General features: G+C 41.1%; 1 protein-coding gene and 1 non-coding gene across 2 annotated transcripts in view; one reads left to right on the forward strand and one right to left on the reverse strand.

Annotated features, from left to right (window-relative positions):
• hmcn1 (hemicentin 1) overlaps window positions 1-19,970 on the forward strand; it is a 102,396-nt gene that overhangs the window by 58,034 nt on the left and 24,392 nt on the right. The window contains exons 23-46 of the mRNA XM_084723737.1: window positions 204-331; window positions 747-998; window positions 1,311-1,406; window positions 1,585-1,779; window positions 1,925-2,055; window positions 3,439-3,586; window positions 5,375-5,501; window positions 5,588-5,742; window positions 5,916-6,194; window positions 7,410-7,691; window positions 9,830-9,938; window positions 10,027-10,196; window positions 10,438-10,592; window positions 11,533-11,656; window positions 11,810-11,911; window positions 13,159-13,335; window positions 13,471-13,622; window positions 13,766-13,889; window positions 16,733-16,908; window positions 17,025-17,121; window positions 17,480-17,602; window positions 17,846-18,001; window positions 18,641-18,922; window positions 19,072-19,239. Of these exons, the coding sequence (XP_084579863.1) occupies window positions 204-331; window positions 747-998; window positions 1,311-1,406; window positions 1,585-1,779; window positions 1,925-2,055; window positions 3,439-3,586; window positions 5,375-5,501; window positions 5,588-5,742; window positions 5,916-6,194; window positions 7,410-7,691; window positions 9,830-9,938; window positions 10,027-10,196; window positions 10,438-10,592; window positions 11,533-11,656; window positions 11,810-11,911; window positions 13,159-13,335; window positions 13,471-13,622; window positions 13,766-13,889; window positions 16,733-16,908; window positions 17,025-17,121; window positions 17,480-17,602; window positions 17,846-18,001; window positions 18,641-18,922; window positions 19,072-19,239 (3,908 nt within the window). The remainder of the gene's footprint in view (window positions 1-203; window positions 332-746; window positions 999-1,310; window positions 1,407-1,584; window positions 1,780-1,924; window positions 2,056-3,438; window positions 3,587-5,374; window positions 5,502-5,587; window positions 5,743-5,915; window positions 6,195-7,409; window positions 7,692-9,829; window positions 9,939-10,026; window positions 10,197-10,437; window positions 10,593-11,532; window positions 11,657-11,809; window positions 11,912-13,158; window positions 13,336-13,470; window positions 13,623-13,765; window positions 13,890-16,732; window positions 16,909-17,024; window positions 17,122-17,479; window positions 17,603-17,845; window positions 18,002-18,640; window positions 18,923-19,071; window positions 19,240-19,970) is intronic.
• trnas-aga (transfer RNA serine (anticodon AGA)) lies at window positions 9,292-9,373 on the reverse strand. Its single transcript has one exon. It is a non-coding gene; the product is annotated as a tRNA-Ser (tRNA).

Consider the following 19,970-nt stretch of genomic DNA (forward strand, 5'->3'; position numbering starts at 1 on the left):
GCCACAGCCGCTGTAATTGTGGTTGATGGTGGATTAGTAAGAATTACTGGAGTATCTGTTTACAGAAATGACAGAATAAGTCACAGAGTGGGAAAAAATCCCTTTTTTTTGGTATTTGGAAGCTTTGCAAGAGTGATTGTTGCTCAGACTTTCACTCTGCAGTTTAATTCATTGCTGCTGGTGTGTGTTTGTGTTCCTCCCAGGCACACTCAGCTTCCCTCAGGCTCGATGAAGATCTTGGAGACCAGAGTGTCAGACAGTGGACTTTATGTGTGTGTTGCCGCAAATATTGCTGGTAACCTCACACAGTCTATTGAGCTGAGTGTTTTGGGTAAGTTGGGATTTTTTGAGCGGAATAATTTGCTTATTTCGCTCAGATTGATTTCTTTCTTTGTTGCTTTTTCATCTTACGTAAATCCACCTGATCTTGTTTTTGATTGTATTTATTATAATTTTTAGTTTATAGCTATTCAACCTGTTTATTTAATTTCTTTCTTATTCTTTTTGTGGAGATGTTGTAACAGATGTAGTAGGTATGGTTTGGGATGATGTGAGAGTGTTGTTTGATTATTTAACTTATTACTATTATTCATGTATTTATTTACTTAATTTTTGTTTTGCCTGAGGCACTCTGTAAATATCACTGAGTTTATCCTCTTTTCACATTTGGATATGAAAATAAAAAATTCAATGATCAAAAATGTTAACAGAGGTTTAATAATGATCATGTTGTCTGTCCCCCTCAGTGCCCCCCAGTATCCAGGCTGGACCCAGAGTGATGAAGGTTCAGGTGGGTCACCTTGTGGAGCTGCCCTGCGTGGTGAGAGGGGTCCCAGAGCCCACCCTCACCTGGACAAAGGATGGTAAGAGGTACCAGGTATCACCTGATGGCAGCTTGGTGCTGAGAAATGTGGGGCTGGACGATGAAGGAACGTACACCTGCACAGCCACCAACACTGCAGGCAGAGACGAGGCTCGAGTTCAGCTTCAAGTCCAAGGTTGGTTTCAGTCAGAGAATATGTGTCTTTTTAAGTCGCAGAGTCCTTTGTCCCTTTAATTTTTGAATAGAAAACACAACAAATAATACCTGTTACCTTGTATTCTTTATCCTGGCAGTGTTTATTTAGCAACACTTACTTTAAATTATTCCAAACCACTGCAGCATCTGCAGCACAGATGACGACTTATTCAATACAGTAATGATTTTTAAAGATGCATACTTAAACTGCTACAGATGCTTTGTAGTGTGTAGAAGTGTATTTGTACTGTAGTGTGTATTGGCCATTGATTATATGTTTGTGTGTTTTCAGTGCCCCCCGTGGTCGAGGTATTGGAGCCCCCCTTCAACAGTCCTCTGCAGGAAAGAGTTGCAAACCAGCGTATTGCATTCCCCTGCCCTGCCAAAGGTAAAGGAAAATTTCCACGCCAGGCTCTGATATCATGAAGAAGAAGATGACTGACCCTTTTGTTTCCCTGTGTGGGATAACAAAACTTAGTTTCAGTCCTATCATGAGTGTCACACATTGTTATATATAGTAAATAATTCTGAATATTCTACTAAAAGCATACGTTATGCTCGGTCAGGTCTTCCTAAGCCGGTGATTCGCTGGTTACGTAATGGCCAGGAACTGACAGGTAATGAGCCTGGTGTGTCCATCCTGGAGGACGGCACGCTGCTGATTCTGGCCTCCGTGTCCCCGCTGGATAATGGAGAGTACGTCTGTGCTGCGATCAACGACGCCGGATCCACTGAGAGGAAGTACCAGCTCAAAGTCAACGGTGATTCACTTCTTCTCTGTAGTCCTGACCTGGGACTTTAGAATAAGTTTACAAGCTCAGAGTTACCTTTTCTTATACTTTACATTTATTTTAATTCTGTTGACACTTGCTTAAAGCTTGATAATCACCTCTGACGTTCCCACAGTGCCCCCAGATTTCCGTGATGGCGACACACCGGAAAACGTGTCGTTGGTCCTGAGCCAGTCCACCAGCCTGGTGTGTGATGTCATTGGAAGTCCGACGCCAGTCATCACCTGGTACAAGGATGGGATTCCTGTAGGTGAAACACCACTGAGTAAACTGTTAACAATTATTTTATACCAAAAGGGCTGGGCTGCACCAACAAGGGTGAGTTTTTAAACTCGATTAAACTGTGGTTTCACTTTAAAACTAGCTTAAAGTCAATAAGATTAAGTTTCACTGGATTTCTTGGACCATTGGAAAAAAGGTACCTGCTCAAATAAAGTCTGTGTGAGGGAAATACTGCTGCTGGAGGTCAACCACCACACACGTCCAGATTTTGCTCCAGGTACACTTGTCTCCTACCGAGGGCTAATGTGTGGCAGGAAGTGGACCAAACCACTGTGGGGCAAATGGGGTGCAATCTTTCTAAACATAAAAACACATTGTTTTGCATCTATAATTCGCACATTTGCTTTCAGTGCATATAATTAGATGAACTTAATTGGGTAGGCAAGCATCTCCATACTGATGAAACTCTTTATTTTGATTTGATTTAATTGTGTAACACAGCTCTGCTCAATTTTATTTACTCATCTTAAACTAGTTTTACTAAACTTTGATTAGTACCAATTTTGGATTAAAATAATCTCTGTTGGTGCAACCCAGTCAAAGAAGATCAAATGTTACTTCATTTAAAGGTAAATACACCCATCATAGACACAGTCAGAGAGAGTAAGTAACATGCTGCCTTATAATTTGCCTGACCTATACTTATACTGTGGTCTAGTAATTCTTCTACAAGGGTTGGACCACAAAGTTTTACATGCATAAAAGTATTCAGAGATCATAATGACCTTTCCTTTCATTTATTAATGAAAAAAGTGCTCATAAAGAGTGAATTAGCTCTGATCACAGGGTGCACTGTCCAAGAGAACAGACCTTAATCCTGTGTGTGTTCGTGTGTGTGTGTGTATCAAAGACCAGCCAGGCCCGCCATGGTGGCAGCATGGTCAGAGCCGTAATGACAGAATAATTGTGATAAATTGATATGAGAACAGAGAGTTAGCGCACACTCTGCTCTAACATCCCAGTTAGCTGGCTGCCTTTTGTTCCCTTGGCCGGCTCGCTAATTTTTCCTGCAAAGCACAGATGGGAAAATGAGAGCGCTTACTTCAATCTGCTAATTATGAGCAATCTCAATAAAGATGCTTTGCTCTCTGAATGTTCCTGGCTCTAAGTGGCAATTTAAAACGTTTCATGTTTTGCACACTTTTTAAATTATATTCTTCAGCTGAACAGTTCTCTGGCTCTCAGACAGCGGCTGTTGTAAGCTGCAGCTTTTTGTAGTTTAGATCCTTTTATCATGATGTCTTACAATTTGCCCCGTAATTACTGTCAGACAGCATTTCCTGAACTGTAAGTTATGTTGTTAATTTTTCATTTGTGTTTAATTTAATTTTTTATGTTGATGGACAGGTAGTTGCTAGTACCAGCATCCAGATTCTAGATATGGGAAAAACCCTGAGACTGTTGAAGGCCGACACAACAGACGCAGGCAGTTACAGCTGTAAAGCCATCAACATCGCCGGCAGCACAGAGAAAGACTTCTTCCTGGATATACTGGGTGAGTAAGGCATCTCTGTATGGAAACTTTACAGGGAAAGAGCTGTGTGCAGACTGAACATACTGAACTTGGAATAAATTATTTGTTTTGGTGTGAGGTGCCACGTTTTGAAGATATACGCTGTAGAGATGTCTCCCCTCTCTTGTATATAATGGAACTGGATGGCACGCAGCTTGCGTTGCTCAAAGCATAAGAAAAGTACATTTGAAAACTCAACAGCAGAAGTGGGGAACTTGAGTCACATGACTTGACTTAAGTTAGTATGACACAAATCTGAGGACTTGAGACTTGCTTGACTAACACAGATAAAAGACACGACTCGACTTTGACTTGGTATTCAAGACTTAAGACAGATGACTCCAAAAAACTTTCTTTTAATCAAATATTTGCATTTTTCTAGGCAGACCAAAAGAGACTAACACAGAAGACAGCTGTCATGGAGGGGCTAGTCCAAAAATAATAAAGTTTGGGTTCAAGGATTGTTTTGTTTATGACAGTAGTGGAAGGAGGCTTGTGTTGCACTTCTGTTTTCACTTCAGTTCTCTTTACAGTTATAGAGCTAGATTATCATTTCAGAGCCTCGCTCTCCTTCTCTTTTAATGTAGGAGGCTTGTTATTGATTGTGACAAAAAGCCAAAGATCAATAAGATTAATCAGGTATCAGCCAGCTTTATCAGTTTGTGTTAATGTTGACAATGAAACTTTTCATGACTGCTGTCTTTTAACTGATTTAAAATGTGGAAACTTCGGGTAGATCATCAGAATGCTGTTTGACTTGACTTGCTCGACTTACAGCAGTGACTCGACTCGACTTGTTTGATTCTCTCCACAGTAACTTGAGACTTGCTTGTGACTTGCACATGCGTCTTACTTAACACCACTGTCTCTTTCAGAAATGATGACCTTGTTACTCAAGATAATCCACAGAACTTGTTGCGACCAGCTTCTTTTAGCGGCTACTTTCTTTGTACTGAACTCGCCGTGCGAACGAGCTCAGTGGTTAAACATTGAAGCTCAGCTGAGGAACGCGCCATTGATCTTTAGATCCTGTGCTGCGCACAAGCGTCTCGTCCATGAGTAGATGCGCACTTACTTCTGTGTGATGATGCAGTTGGTGGGTGTAGTGCGATAGAAAAAAATTGTTCAAGATTCAAGATTAAGTTGTCATCGTCCCGCAGGGTAGGAAATTTGCAGCCATAAAAAGACAACATTTCATATACAAAAAACATACATACCAAGGTTCTGAAAACACCTCTGCAGACAAAGAAAGCACACACAGCAACAAGAAATACAAACAAAGGAAGTCCATGTTTCCTAAGGATCTGTGAAATATAAATATCTCCTACAAGCGCTGAACAGTTAATTGAAATCTTTCCGAAACTGCTACATGGCCCACTGCAATTTCCAAAAAGCAGGGGGTGGAATATTTGTTAGTTCAGTGGAAACCGCTTATAACAAGGTCTGTGGATTATATTGAGTAACAGTTTTTTCAAATGTGCTTTGAGCACCACGAGCCAAGTGCCATCTAGTTTAATTATATTTGAGAAAAGGCAAACATCTCTACGACCAATATCTATATAAAATTGCACTTCAGGTAAAAGGAAGGTTTTTTTTTTATTTGGGGGTGAACTGTCCCTTAAATTCCACATTAATGGAAAGCCTATCATACTCTTTTAATAAGTCACAGAAGCCGAATATGCAGGACTCTTTTCTCTTTGACCTTTCTCATTTAATCAGTGTCTTGATGAGTCGGCTAATATACACTGATACTCTCACTCTGTGCTCAAGTCCCACCGACCATTGAAGGCTCAGACTCTGCACAAGATGTTTCAGCCGTTGTCAAACAGGAGATCAGTCTGGAGTGCGTCGTACAAGGAGTGCCTTTTCCCACAATCCAGTGGTACAAGGACAGGAAGTAAGCGCCTCCTAATATTCAAATATTCACCGTTTTACATCAAGATTAGAACGATCAAGCACACTGAAAATAAAAACTGTTTCCAGGTTGGTGTTTCTTGGTGATCCCAACCTGGAGGTCACCAACAGGGGTCAGGTTTTGAAGATAAAAAGCGCCCGTCTTGGGGACAAGGCGCGCTACCAGTGTAGTGTCATGAACACGGCTGGCAAACAGTCCAAGGACTTCAACCTCAGTGTCTATGGTGAGTGTGGATTTGGATAGACAGACACAGACAGACACAGTTAGCTAATGTACAGAGCCTCTTTAATAAAATAATCATTTTCCATATGGGTAAATATGTTCATACACATCACATGGCCAAATACATCTGAAATACAGTTTTCATATTTTATCATTTTTGTGCCGTTGTTCCAGTGCCCCCCTCCATCAAAGGCGGAAACATAACCACAGAGGTCACAGCCCTGCTGGACACGGTGGTAACGCTGGAGTGTGAGGCACGCGGAGTGCCGCTACCCACCATCACCTGGTACAGAAACGGAGAGGCCATCCTGTCCAACCGACAGGCTCAGTATGTCGAGCGAGGCCACTACCTGAAGATCCCTCGGGCGCAGGCGTCAGATGCCGGCCGGTACACCTGCAAGGTGACCAGCGTGGCCGGGACCTCTGAGAAGATCTACGAACTGGACGTCTACTGTAAGGACCTGAGTTGAAGTTGAAGTAAAGTTTCTCTCAGTACCAAGAATTGTTTCCAAGTTAAGTGGGGGTTGGGTGGAATAATAAGGCACAGATAAAGAACAGAAACAAAAACTGTAATGATAAAAAGTATATGAAAGAAAAAATGTAGCGCAAATAGGGATGAAGCGATATGAAAGGAATATGATATCCACAGGATTTGAAAAGACACCATATATTTTAATTACAAATGACTGTGAAGGAGAATTGCCTAAAAACCTCCTGGCAGTTTGCAGAGTGACGTTTTCCAGATATAGTGGAGAACTGACAACCGCTGGCGTAAGAAAAAGAACAACAAACGATATTCATAGTGGGATTTAAGACTTGTGTCACCAAACAAAATATTGTTTAGAGCCTCTTTTAAGCTGCTGTTTACAGACTGACTCACAAAATGTGCAGGCATAAATGCCAACATGTGGAATAAGTATGAAATTGATATATCTCATGAAAAAAAGAGGATTCTTTTTAAGGAACTATGAACAAATAAACCAATTTGGACACGATTCACTTAAAAACACTGAGGACAGCGAGTGTCTTCGATGCACACAACTTATTATTCTTTGCACTTTCTTTCCCAAGATGATAAATGGGTTCAAATGCCCATTTATCATCTTCAGGATGAGTAATTAGCTGCAGTTGTTGTAGTCATCTGTGCAAATCTTCACCCATTTCCCTTTTCACTGTGCTGTATGTCAGCTTGAAACAAAAAGCTTTTAGAAACTCATCTTGACTGTGTGATTTTGAAAATCTAGAGCACATTTTGACATTAAATCATGCTTTCAGATTGTAGGAAATGAGCATCTCTGTGAACTTAAGCTTCCATTGTCTCTGCGTGTGCAATCCTTTGAGCTCTGAAGCTTATTATACTATTAATCAGAGCTTTAAGGCATTTGGTTTCACTCACAAAGCATTTGTAGCATTCAAGAGTAATTTCAAACAGCTGTGGATAGTTGGCAAACAATTTAATCTTTAAAAAAAAAATCCTTGATCCTTGAAAAGCGCAAAAATGAATAGAGAGAGGAGGACTTGAAGCATAAAGCAGTTTTACATATAGTTGGCTGATGAAAGCTTTGAGTGTGAGATGTAAATAAGATGTCAGTCAAGCAGAAAAGTCCACGAAGCTTTAACCCTCCTTTTTGTTCTCTTTCTTTTTTTATGCGTATTTCTCCCCCTCAGTGCCTCCGACCATTGCAGGGGGCGATGACGGGCCCACCGAGAGGAAGGTGGTCCTCAGTAAGCCTCTCATCCTGGAGTGTGAGGCTGGGGGACACCCTCCCCCCTCCCTCACCTGGCTGAAGGATGGAGTTCCTGTGCGTGACGGTGAAAGTGTCCGTGTTCTCGAGCAGGGCGGCAAAATAGAGATCCTCTCAGCCACGGTGTCAGACTCGGGGCGGTACGTCTGCGTGGCCACGAGCATCGCTGGAGAGAAGGAGGTCAAATACGACGTCAGAGTTTTAGGTAATGAAACGCACAAAATAAATAAAAACTTGAGTTGGTACACACAGTCCTAACACTAACATGCAAAACTAAGTGGCCTCTCTCTCTCTATGCATCCAAAAATGCATATGGTACTTTTTAAATTTTGTAAAATCTAACTTTTCTAGGAGGTTGGCTTGTGTTTGTGTGCACACATGTTGTGGTAATAAATTATATTATTAGTCTAAAGCCATGGCCTGACCACACCATTCTTTCCACATGGATTTCTTTGATTGGTCTTCAATTCTAGTTAATTTCTGAGTCAAACTCATTAATCAAAATAAAGATTGATTAGTCTCCTGCAGAATATATAAACAGAAGTGCGGCGTTTAGTTAACCACTGCTCACAAAAACAGCAAGTTCAAAAGAAACAGAAGCCAAACATTTGATTCAGTCTGTGCCAGATAAAACACATCAGAGAGGAAAGGCTTCATACATGGTTGTTGTCTTAAGTGGCCACCCAGTTACAAGTGTTTTATAGCTGCGAAGAGAAAGGACATTTGCTGATCTTGGTCCAGGGGCCTCACTATAGAAACTTCCTCGGTCTGAAATCCTTTCTTACCCCAGTTTAGATGACTTTTAGGATTTTCCAGTATTACTCAAACATGATCCTCAACTGCATTTAGTGAAAAACCTAACTCATCTTAGGCTACGAATTTAGATATGACAGAACCGCCTTAACTGAGGATTTTCCAAAGTTAGGAATCCTGAATTAGGATGGCATAGACCCTGTCCTTAATTTAAAATCACTGGCAAACATGGAAGCACCACAGTCAATAGGTCTTTATGGTGATGACAGTGCCGCTCTTTAAACTTCCTCGACCTGAACCTAATTCTGGGGTATATCTATCGACTGCCACAATGATTAATTTTAAATTTGATAAATTGATTCAGATCTTTGTGTTGTGCCAGTAACTGGGAAGAAAAGTGGTTTCCTCTCTCCACCAACATGGTTAATGTTTCTATCTAACCAGTGACAAGTGAAGTGAGACAGCTGTCGTCATGGATACAGGCGGTCTCGTGTGTATTCTGAAAACAGAGTACCGATAGTGTACCGATTGAAGAATCAAGTTTACAGCTCTAAGATGCGAGGCCTGAGAGAGGATAAAACACAGCCAAGAGTTTAGAAATTGCTTCTGTAATAGGAAGATGAAATTTTTATTATCTTTTAAATTTAAGTTGAGACAGGACAAGCTGATGTTTTTTTTCTGTAAAGATGATCTTTATTATTATTACTTTAGGGCAATGTGGCTTGAGTTGTCATCATGAATCAGAAGCTATTATAAAAAACACTCTGTCTCTATGGCTTGTTAAGATAAAATTTCTATATTTTTTAGACTGTTTCTGCCTTTAATTCTTTACCAATCCTTATCAGTAAACACCAGAGCAGAAACCAGTGCTTTCCTCGGGGAATGAAACCATCTCACATCACCTAAATCTGCCCTTAATGGCACGGCGCCTCTGCAGACACATTGCGCTCTCGTGGGTCCTTTAATCTTCATGAGCAAACCTAATCACTCCAACAACGACAGCCTGTCATGTTTAGTTTATGCTCTAACAGATAGCTGGGAAAATGTTGTGCCGTTGTCGGCAGGATTCGAACCTGCGCGGGGAGACCCCAATGGATTTCTAGTCCATCGCCTTAACCACTCGGCCACGACAACTTGTGTGAAACCTGAGCTCCTCCCGACGGTCGCTGTCTGCACCATGTGTGCATTCCACATGGGAAACAGACAGCTGCCATTTCACTACGACTGACCGCATGTCTGACTCATACGCTCACAAGAACTCCTCACAAATACCAGAAAATTTGGTTCAGCACATCCCAGAGGATGAGAAGATTTTATTTTTACATTCCTCTTAAATTTTTTAGGGATCTTTTCTATTGGTACGATCAGTGGCACAAATAGAGAGAGGATAAAAAGAATACATAAAAGTGATAAAATAAGAGTTTCAGAGTGATAAAACTCCCTTTAATTTCCTGTGACATGGTTTTCCAGCCTTAAATATGACAAAATCTATTTTAGATTTACATGTGAATGTATTGTGGTTGTGTCAGAGTTTTACATATTCAAATAATGCTTCAAAACATCACAGAGGTTTTTTTTTACCAATCCTAGTTCCTCCTTTCATCGACGGAGCTGATGATGTGACAGACAGCACAGTGATAGTCAACAGTCCTCTGGAGCTGGAGTGTCAGGCCACTGGAACGCCTGCGCCTGTCATCACGTGAGATCTCATGCATACGGATAAACAAATAGAAACACACACGCGTCTACACACTCATATTAACTGTATAAATGGTTATTTTTTCCAGGTGGTATAAAGATGGTAAACCAGTCAGACAGGGTGAGGGGCTGCGGGTGGCGGCCAGTGGTCGACGGCTGGTCGTTTCCCGCGCTCAGGTCGCCGACACGGCTCGGTTTCAGTGTGTGGCCACTAATGAAGCAGGAGACCATGAGAGGGACTTCAATGTTGTTGTCCATGGTAAAATATTAAAATCTTTTCTTGATTTGTAGCAAAAATTAACTGTTTTCTGACAGCAAATGAATATAGTGGATAGTTTGTGCATGTACCTTCAATTGCAATAAAATGTAATTTATGCTTTAAATGCAAGCCACAGGGACGCTCCCACTTTGGGTAAATACAACTCTCTGTCTTCTCCATATTTAATTTGCTGATGTAAAGCGTTTTTAAGATAATAACTCCACCCTTTTCGTCCATCCAGTTCCTCCATCCATTCGTACCACCGGGCCTTCTGAACGTTCAGTGGTTCTCCACAAGCTCATCACTCTGGAGTGCATCTCCAGCGGCATCCCTCCTCCCAGCATCACCTGGCTTAAAGACGGCCGACCTGTCGACACAACACAGGGCCACCTCAGGGTTCGTTCCCCGACTGACTGAATATTAATTAATTGATTCTGATATGACACACGTCTGGAGTAGACACAGCTTCAGCACCAAACACACAAAACAAAACACACGCACTGTTTTGCTTCAGCATGATTGGCTATTTGAACCTCTGCCAACCAACACGAAGAAAAAAAATTGATCACTGTTTTATTTCCCGGCTGCAAGCGGCAACATTAAGTCACTGAACATTGCAATTTTAATGCTAGGGGTGTTTTTTGATTTGCAATAGAAGTCACAGTTGATTCTTTGTCAGACTAAGGAAGGAACATGACTAGACTGTAAAAATGAAAAAGTTGAGAAAACTCAAAATTTCAAAGCAAAATACTGCAGGAGATTATTGAGTTTTGAGTCCAACCAAAATTCTCAAGTTTTGAAAAAGTGTTACCAACTGCTCATCTTTTGTTGAGAGAATTTATTTTTCTTCTTTAGATAAACTTCAATCTTTGAGCTTTAGAATCCCCCAAAAATTGTATATAAAACATTACTGAACAAATTAATTGACCTAAAAGTGAGTGATGGCTAAAATTTCAATATTTTCACTTAAAACCATTTAATTTCTAGGCACCTAAACAATGATTTGCAGTTCACTGTGACCAATTTCTGAAATGCAAAAACTCAAAGATTCAAGTTTATCTAAAGAACCAAAGAAAATTATCTCAACTAAAGATTGTAGGTCAGCAGAACTTTTTGAAGTTTTTTTCAAAACTTAAAAGTTTGAGTTGGGCCGAAAAGTTGCCTTGAAATTTTAAGTTGTCTCAAGTTTTGTTTTGTTTGGATGTGAGAAATCCCAAGAAATTATATATTATATGTCAAACTAGTCACAGCAACATGTTTCTGTCCCAGATTCACAAAGTGACTGGGACAGTAGATAGTTAGTGGTCTGAATTGTGTGTGTGTTTGTCTGTTACAGCTGGAGTCTGCAGGCAGAATGCTGAAGGTCACAGAGGCGAGGCTGGAGGATTCTGGGAAATACACCTGCCTGGCGACCAATGCAGCTGGCGAAGCCCAACAGCACATACGGCTCAGTGTCCATGGTAACGCAAAGATACACACTTCGCTCTCTCTCGTCTCACCCATCACCTGGTTTCTGTCAGATATATTTCCCTCTCTGCGTCCTGCGTCAGGGGACTGGGTGGAGACAGGAGAATATCATCTGATGAATTGTTCTTCGTGTGTGTAATACTCAGAGCCTCCCAGTATCCCCGACTCTGGAGAGATCATCAACCAGACCATCCTGTCAGGCTTTCCCACTGAGCTCGAGTGCAAGGCCACAGGCAGCCCGTTACCTGGTAAGACGGCTCACCAACGTCCTCCTCCGTCCTGCTGTGTTCACTCGCAGGCTCCGGGGCGTCGTTCTCCCCGACTGCTGAGCTGAAACTGGCTGCACTGCTGCTTTCCTTATCTTTCACCACTAAATGAGCGGCAGAAAATCGATCTCAGATGATTCCCCTCAGGCAGCTTCACTCTCTTCCCACTGCCTTTTTTTTCCAGCTTCAGTACAGATAAGAGTCACATTCCAGTGCAATTGAACTCTCTTTTCACGGGACGTTTCTGAATTTCACAGCAGGTGTTTCGTTCTAACTATCTGATAAAAGTGACTCCATGTTACATGTGAAAATGTTGTTTTAGAAATCTATTTCAAGCTCCATTGTCCTAAGTTTATACACAAATAAATAATAAGTAAATACACATAAATACAACTGGGAACCAGACAAATCTGTTGAACTGTTTTCACTCACTGTGGCAGATAGTAATTCAAATTTATGAATTAGTCTGGCGATGCCAGGATAAAATTCCCCAACACAAATAGTCACACAGTGTTTCATTCGTATTTATTTTATTTATAGGGACAACGCACATTAATCATCACTTCTGTAAATACGCCAGTGTTAGACAGATGGCGAGTTTTCATCTGCAGTCGTTTCAACTGCAGTAAATTCTATTTATGAAGCACTAAACAGTAAAATAGGCCAAAGTACATGTTCCTGATCTGCTTCTGTGTTACAAACCCTTCTTCAAATTCAGCTGGAAGTGTTTTACTTACTGTCCTGAGAGTTTAAACAACACATTTTATTTTGTGTTTCTTTATTTTATTTGTTTACTTGACAGGGACAATGCACGGCTTCTTAACTGTAGTAAAGTTAGCTACAAACCTCATTTTAATTTGTAGTTGCTGGGCAGGAGACAGAACATCTCTGCTTAATTTAAGACATATTCACGATACAACAGCTTTCACAAGACTAAGAAATCAAAGCAGCAAACTTAACAGCATTTAAAGTCACAACAACAACATTTCACAACATTAAGCAGCTTTTAGTTTCTATTAACTGCATATCTGGAACAAATGTACACAAGGTCTGAGATCTGATCCAACTCCAAACTCTTGAAATCGAGGCTAAAAATATTTTTGCACAGTATCTGCACTCCAATCTTTGGTTTGGTTTAATTTCATTTTGCTCTCTGATGTCTTTATAAATGTAATTTTCATGGATTGTTTGCTTTAAGTAAAACAGTTTGAATTACCTTTGTGCCTCAGCCATCACATGGTACAAAGACGGCCGACCGCTGACGAGTGCAGCCGGGGTGACGATGCTGAAGCGCGGCCAGGTGCTGGAGATCGAGCGGGCTCAGCTGTCTGATGCTGGCATATACAGATGTGTGGCGGTAAACCTGGCTGGGGTTGCTGAGATATCCCACAGCCTGCAGGTGTACGGTGAGTGACTGTTTGTCGGCACAGAGTTAAGATAAGCTTCAGCTACCCAACCTGTCCAGCAATTCCACATTGCCAGACTTTATGTCATGCATCCATGCAATTATTCCTCCTGCATTTCCTTCGTTTTCTTTGCAGTCCCTCCAGTCATCTCCAGCCGAGGTGGTACAGTAACAGTGGTGGTGAACGAACCTGCCAGGCTGGAGTGTGAAGCCACCGGCGTTCCTCCGCCCAGCCTCACATGGCTCAAAGACGGCAGCCCTGTGGCAAGTCTATCACATGGCATGGAGGTACCCATAAATAAACAATTTAAATTAATACAATACAGTACAGTACAATTTTAATATAGGTTTTTTGAAGCTCTGTTTGTGTGTATTTGTATGTGTGTGTGTGCTGTGCTCTGGTCTCTGACCTGTTTCTGTCTCCCTGTCAGGTGTTGTCTGGCGGCAGAGTGCTGTCTCTGAGCAGTGCACTGGTCAGTGATACAGGCAGGTACACCTGCGTGGCTGTCAACGCTGGAGGAGAACAACAGAGAGAGTACGACCTGAGGGTTTACGGTGAGTTCATAGTTGTTATAGTCGTTAATTGCCTTTAAAACAAGTTGTACAACAGTTCTCCAGTATAATAAAGGCCAAATCATCATGAAAATATGAGATAATATGAGTCAGAATATTAAAATTTGTATAATTCAGGTTTTAGCTTCAGTGATGAATCAATTAATCATTTAGCCAAACAACAAAAAATGAAATCGATTTATAGTTTTAGTCATTTTTCAAGCAAAAATGCCAAAAGATTCTCTGGTTCCAGACTTACAAATATAACAATGTTCAACTTTTCTTTGTCTTTGTTGTTTGTATGATAGTAAACCGAATATCTTTGTGTTTTGGACGTTTAGGCAGACAAAAAAAATGTTTACATGTGTCACAGTCAGCTCAGTGATTATTCTCTGGCACCATTCTTTTCATTGTACAGACAAGACGATTCATTAATTGAAAAAAGTAACCAGCAGATTAATCAAATATGAACGTAAGTTGCAGCCCGAGTAGGTTTCAGTCATATTTTTTGACTTTCGGTGGTGGGTTACTGCTGGATCACAGATTGAGCCTTTCGTCGGCCAACAATGACATAACTTTTATAATCATTACCCAGACTTAAAAAAATGCAGCGCTACATTAGAAATGAAGTCAAACCTTGGATGAAAAGTGTTTTTTAATAACAGGACGCTTTGGAATGAATTTTAGTATTAAAGTAGTTGTAAAACATCAGCTTCATTAGGCGAGTTGTTGGCAGATGCTGTAGAACGAACAGTACTTACGCTCAGTTCCTCTCCTTCTTCCTGCACAAAACATGCATTGAGACGCTGCAACAGTATCTGAAAAAGGCCTTAAGCGAAACACGTGCATGTAGAGAAAGTTTGATTTGAGTACAGCCTTCCAATAAACCTTGTCAGTTTCCTGCACAGAGCTGAGCTTGACGGCAAAACAGCTGTTATACAAATCTAATCAAAGCTAATGTCACTGAGGTAATGGGAGACACGTAGTTTACATATGGGGGGATTGTAAAAGCTTGTGCTTGTGCGTGTCTGTCCCTGTATGTCTGTTTAAACATATGTATGCAGAATACAAACATCCACATCATGACGTGCGTGTCCCCAGAAAGATCAAAAAGAGCTTGTCCAGACAAATAAAGGCAGATTTGTTGTGGTAATTGTTACCATTCTCCAGCAGCTTCCTGTGTCTGGCCAAATACTGAGAGCCTGAGAGCCTGTTTCTGTTCGTCCCCAGTGACTCGCACTCTGTCTGTCCAATAATCATAATGCAGGGGAAACTGGTCAGCAGTTATTTTGTAGACGAGGATAGATTCAACAAAAAAGGGGGAACTGTCCCAGAAAAAAAACACTGATGAATAGAAGCATAGATGAACAAAATAGCAACTTGAAGTACTTGAAGTTCTATTTAAGGAGTCCAGAGACAATTAGAGACAAAAGGCCTCATGGATGAATCAGTCGTACTCACAGATTTGAACTTGTGTGAGCAATTCAAGAAGTTTTGTGGCATTCATCAATTCTTAGGAAGCACAGTTCTTAAGAAAGTTAAGCATTTAGTGTAAATGATCTGGCCCTGCCTAATTTCATTTTCTGTTTTTAGTTATGCAGCATTCAGAAGTTAATTCTCTGGTCTGAAGAAGAACCAGTTGCAGGAAAGGCAGACTGGGTGCAGTTAAGAGTGGGAAGGGTGGTAGAGATGGGTGTGGGGATGTCAACATGCCCTTTGTATGAGGGACATGAGTAGGTGAACTGAAGTCAAGCATGTTTTGTTCTTTTTAGTTTTGTGGGATAAAAAACTTCTAAATCAATAAATATATGTACAAGAAAAAACTGAAATAAATAGAAATAAGTTGGATCCATAAGCCAACTTGTGTGTTGTGCTGTGAATATTAAAAATGATGTAGGACAAGAAATTTACGATGGGTCCATCTCCGAGTCTGTTCTTTCTCAAAAAAAAAGAAACATTAAAATAAAATGTGATGCACAGAATTACATGTTAAACACAGTGGCCTGCGATGATGTTCCAATACACTCGTCCGTGCCTGATGGAAAGTTTTTTTCTTTTTCTTTCTTTTCTTCTTTTTTTTCTGAGCTCAACATTACTCATCAAATGTCAGTGGCCTGTTGGTTTGTGGTTTGTACACGGCACTTAACTCTGCTTATATGGATTTATTGGGCTGGTTCTTTATGCTAATTGCAAATTTCCTGGCACGTGTGTCCAATTTATGATCAAACACTGGCTGTCAGCGCACGTTTCATGAATTCCACCCAGGATTTTCTTATTTCCCTCTTATTGCTTTGTGCAAGAACAATACAAATAATATAAAAGACAAATAAGAAAAACAAAATCATGCATGAGACATTTTTAAACTGTTGTACCAAAGTTGCCAACAAACCAGTACTCTGTCTAAATATCATAACCAAAGAAGGATAATCACAGGGGAACAAAAACATTCTTGTGGGAATTTCTTTGCTCCTGAGTCATTATGCATCTCGGTGCATGTTAGCAATTTGCATGGAGATTAGATTTCATGAATGTCTTGGAAATGAAGGTAGTCTGATTGTTAATACCACAAACAAATGTTAAAAAGGTTGAGCAGTGCTGTCATTGCCCAAAATAGAATTAGCACTTAAAGAGCGCCAGATGCCCAAGTTAACAGAGCACGTGCATCTCAGGAAGCAATTATTCTGTTCACTGATGAGGTAATATGAAGAGTTTACTGCATTTTAGAATGACTTAGCAAACTTTCAAGGGGAATTAATTTAAAAGAGCATGTGAGTACTGTGAATGCGTTCCTTATTTATTCTTCAAATTATTTTTTATACATGGCTCTGCCTTCATGTCCGCCACAGTGCCACCTAACATCAAGGGTGAGGAGGTCAACGCCACAGTGATGCTCGGTCGTCCGGTGGAGCTGCACTGCCAGAGCGATGCAATTCCTCCACCAACCCTCTCCTGGCGCAAAGATGGACGCCCGCTCTTCAGGAAGCCTGGTCTGACGGTCTCAGCGGATGGGAGTGTGCTCAAGGTACAGCCAGAGTTAGAGATCATAAAACTGTTTTGGACTGTTTTTTTTGACTGAGAGAGTTCAGAGTGTAAAGTGTCTGTGTTGTCTCATGATTTATCTGTGACTCTAACTGTTAGATCGACAGCGCCCAGGTGCAGGATTCAGGCAGGTATTCCTGTGAAGCCACCAATGTTGCTGGAAAAACAGAGAAGAACTATAACCTCAATGTCTGGGGTGAGTTTATCTCAACTTCTGGCTCTGCTTGTTTGTTGTTCTGTTCATTAAAATAAGTTTGTTTTTGCTAAGAAAATGATTCTAAAGTTAAATTTGACAAAAGTGAAACATTGAACTAAGTTGTAAAGCAGCAATGGTCAGGCAGAATTTTGGTTTTAGTTCTTATATTCATGACATTTTATTTAAAGAATTATGTAAAGTTTCTGTCTGGGGATCTACTTACAATTGTTTCTCACATTTCACAATCTCACTGCAGTGTTTTGCTGTTAGGTTTTGCTTCTCACCTGAGTTAAATGCACCAGCATGCAGTTTGAATGAGATGTGAGCGCCTCCTTTTGGTGTCTTGTTGTCATTACAGTTTCTCCCAGTATCCGCGGCTCAGAGGAGGTGTCTCCTCTGACTGTGATTGAAGGAAGTCTCATCACTCTGGTGTGTGAGTCCAGCGGCATACCGCCCCCCAGCCTCTCCTGGAGGAAGGACGGTGAGTGTGTGAGAGAAAGAGATACACAAACAAAGAGAAAGAGAAATATGACATATGGATATTTCATGATGTACTGAATACCATGTGCGTGGCATTACAATAGAGACCTGTTTACAGAAATAAACATATACAGATGCACAGATCATTTATAGACGCACATTAAGAAGTTAAAAGCATTTACATGTGTAATGTTCAAATATATTCGAACAGCCTGTGGTAACCTGTGGTTTGTGTGTTTCCCAGGTTCTGAGTTAAAGTCAGACCAGCGGCTCAGGATTTTGTCAGGAGGTCGTCAGCTGCAGATCTCCAGCGCTGAGAGGACAGATTCAGCCTCCTACACCTGCACAGCCTCCAGTGCAGCCGGCACCACATCCAAGGAGTACAGCCTGCAGGTTTATGGTACGTGTGTCCCCGTAAATCTGTGTACATCTAATGATCACAATCACTTCTGTTAGGGCTGAACAGTTAACTGAAATGTTATCAAAGTCACAAAATCCAGATCCTAGGAGCTGCAGCTTATTGATTGAGGAAAAATGTGTCAAAACATAACATTATAAATGAAGCATAGTGGTGCTACAGAGATGCTCTGGCCAGCAAATCATATTTCTAAATGTAAGACTGCTGTGACTTTTTTTCCCATATCTTTCAACCCTAATTTCTGCTGTTATTTTGGCTTTTATCACTGGAAAAGAAAGTGAATAAAAGTCATGTTCTTTACATGTAAAAGAGGACGCCCAGGGGATGTACTGAGTGCAAGATAGCAAAGGGATGCCTGGTTTTGCCAGATCATGAAATTTGCAAATTTCTATTGTCCATTTAAAGTGACTCAAGTATCATGCAGATAATTTGATCCACTTACATTGTGACTGACAATTTCACAGATGTGTATATATCTATGCAACAAATATTTAAAATCCATACTGTACAGTATGAAATAATGTGTTCCCATAGATATAAAGGATACTAAATATATGTTGGCTGTCCTATAAGTGTTTAGTATGTCTTGATGCACCGACTCACTTGCTTTTCTCACTTCAGTCCGCCCTTCCATCAGACGCAGCGAGGGCGACAGCGATGACGTTGCTGTGACAAAAGGAGGCGACGTGACCCTTCAGTGTGCTGCCGAGGGCGTCCCACGGCCGGCGGTCACGTGGCTGAAAGATGGGCGGCCTATCACGGGTCAGCACGGTGCCAAGGTCCTGAACGAGGGGAGGCTGTTGCAGATTAAAGACGCGAAGGTGTCAGACACGGGGCGCTACACCTGCATCGCTGTTAACGTGGCGGGACAGGCTGACAGCAAACATGACATCAGTGTACATGGTATGAATTATCTGAAGTTGTTTTTTTTTTTGCTTTAATTTATAACATTTGCTTGTCTTGTCCTCGTCAGTCTTCAATTTGGAGAACATCTCAAAGTCTTAGATTTTCTTTTTGTCCCTCATTCCTTCATCCCCTCCCCTCTCACTCAGTCCCACCCAGTATAATAGGTCAGGTGGAGGTGCCAGAAAATGTGAGCGTTGTCGTTAAGAACCCAGTTGCTCTGAGCTGCGAGGCCTCTGGTATCCCTCTTCCTGCCATCACCTGGCTGAAGGACGGTCGGCCAATCAAAGCTTCCAGCTCAGTGCGCGTCCTCTCCGGTGAGTTCCTGTTTGACTTTTTGTGCTTTTATAAAACCCTCAAAATGTGCAGTATTTCAAATTCAGACTAGGTTTTTGGCTTTCACGCAGCGTATATCATGTCAGGTATCTTCAAATGTTTATAAAATTCTGTCATAGTTTCGTGTCCCATTCACATAGAAGCAGACTTAAGGAGAGCAAGTCAGAAACAATATGAATGAGTCTAAATTTTCAGAGGAGTAACTGGAACTATTTTGCTTCCTAGCTGGGTTTCAGAGGCCAAGCAGTTGCAATACATCACCAGTAATTCCATGTAATAGGATCATCGCAGCTGGGGCCAAACACAACAGATGGAGATTTGTGAAACAAGACAAACAGGAGCAACTGCTTTGAATTGTGTTTTTAAACATTTAACAAGATGTATTGAGTGTGTCCGATTTAAACCGTGGCCCCGGCAGTTAAGCATAATCAGAAACTAAAAGTACCACAGTCTGCCACGGTGGTCCATTCGGTTTTTAACTTATGTACATTTTGGACATGAGTTCAGCATAATGGGAGATTATTTGGCAACCAAATGAAAGGAGCTTTTCAGAAAAAGTTGACCATGACTAGACTAGTGGTCAGAGGGGTGGGTTCATGTCAGAGGTGTGTAATTCAGTGCACTGCAGAATTCACATTCTGTTATAGTCTGTCTCAACAGGGTTTGTGAGAATCTCACTAGAAAACAAGTGACGAGGTCATTTTTAAAGACA

The sequence above is a fragment of the Lutjanus erythropterus genome, chromosome 7, assembly GCF_056507025.1.
Source record: "Lutjanus erythropterus isolate fLutEry1 chromosome 7, fLutEry1.hap2, whole genome shotgun sequence".
Classification (NCBI taxonomy): Eukaryota; Metazoa; Chordata; class Actinopteri; order Lutjaniformes; family Lutjanidae; genus Lutjanus; species Lutjanus erythropterus.